The sequence below is a fragment of the Sinocyclocheilus rhinocerous genome, unplaced genomic scaffold (genome assembly GCF_001515625.1).
Source record: "Sinocyclocheilus rhinocerous isolate Xijiao unplaced genomic scaffold, SAMN03320098_v1.1 scaffold751, whole genome shotgun sequence".
Taxonomy (NCBI): Eukaryota; Metazoa; Chordata; class Actinopteri; order Cypriniformes; family Cyprinidae; genus Sinocyclocheilus; species Sinocyclocheilus rhinocerous.
In genome coordinates, this window is record NW_015657293.1 from 187,641 (window position 1) to 188,497 (window position 857).

General features: G+C 38.3%; 1 protein-coding gene across 1 annotated transcript in view; it reads left to right on the forward strand.

Moving 5' to 3' along the window:
• The first annotated feature begins 216 nt into the window (after nt 1-216).
• Nucleotides 217-857, forward strand: part of LOC107720905 (nuclear factor 7, ovary-like) — a 5,210-nt gene continuing 4,569 nt past the window's right edge. The window contains exon 1 of the mRNA XM_016528733.1: nt 217-699. Coding sequence (XP_016384219.1) covers nt 331-699 — 369 coding nt within the window. The 5' untranslated portion in view covers nt 217-330. The remainder of the gene's footprint in view (nt 700-857) is intronic.

The following is an 857-nucleotide window of genomic DNA, read 5'->3' on the forward strand; positions in this document are numbered from 1 at the left end:
TAACCAGGTCTCACATGCATGGATGGAAAAGAGTTTTCTATTAAAAACTAGTCATTTAAAAATATTCTTGTGTCAAATGAGTTAGTTTCATATTTTATGGTGTGATGTCTTTGCACACTGTTTTCTTGCATGATCCTTGCAGTGCATTCAGTTTGATTATGCAAACAGGATCATCATAAAAACACTCTTACAAAACATATCAGGAAGTGGCTTTATTTCTTTGTTCCTGTCATGCCGAGTCTACCAAGTACCTGAGCACAACAATGAGGAAATGAGAGGGCTTGAGGCGTTCATGTCGGAGTTGGATTTTTGGAGTTCTTCCAAACTGAAATGGAGTCGCTCTCTGTGGAAGAGCTGTCTTGTCCCGTGTGCTGTGAGGTCTTCAGATCTCCCGTGTTTCTGTCATGCAGTCACAGCGTCTGTAAAGACTGTCTTCAACACTTCTGGAGGAGCAAGAGAACTCGGGAGTGTCCGGTCTGCAGGAGAAGATCCTCCAAAACCGATCCTCCTGGAAATCTTGTGTTGAAGAACCTGTGTGAGTCCTTCTTGAACGTTGAGGAGGTTTGTGATTTGCATGGCGAGAAACTCAAACTCTTCTGTGTGGAGGACAAGGAGTCTGTGTGTTTAGTGTGCAGAGATTCAGAAAAACACAAACGGCACAAATTCAGGACAATCGGTGAACTTCTTCCATCTTACAAGGTAAGAAAAGAGTCAAATGCAGAACAATACCTTGCTATACAAATGAAGAAATTATAAATCATTTTTATTTGATATATAGTGTAAATGATAATTATAGTAATAAAGACATATATATATATATATATATATATATGAATATCTTATCTTTATTTATATCA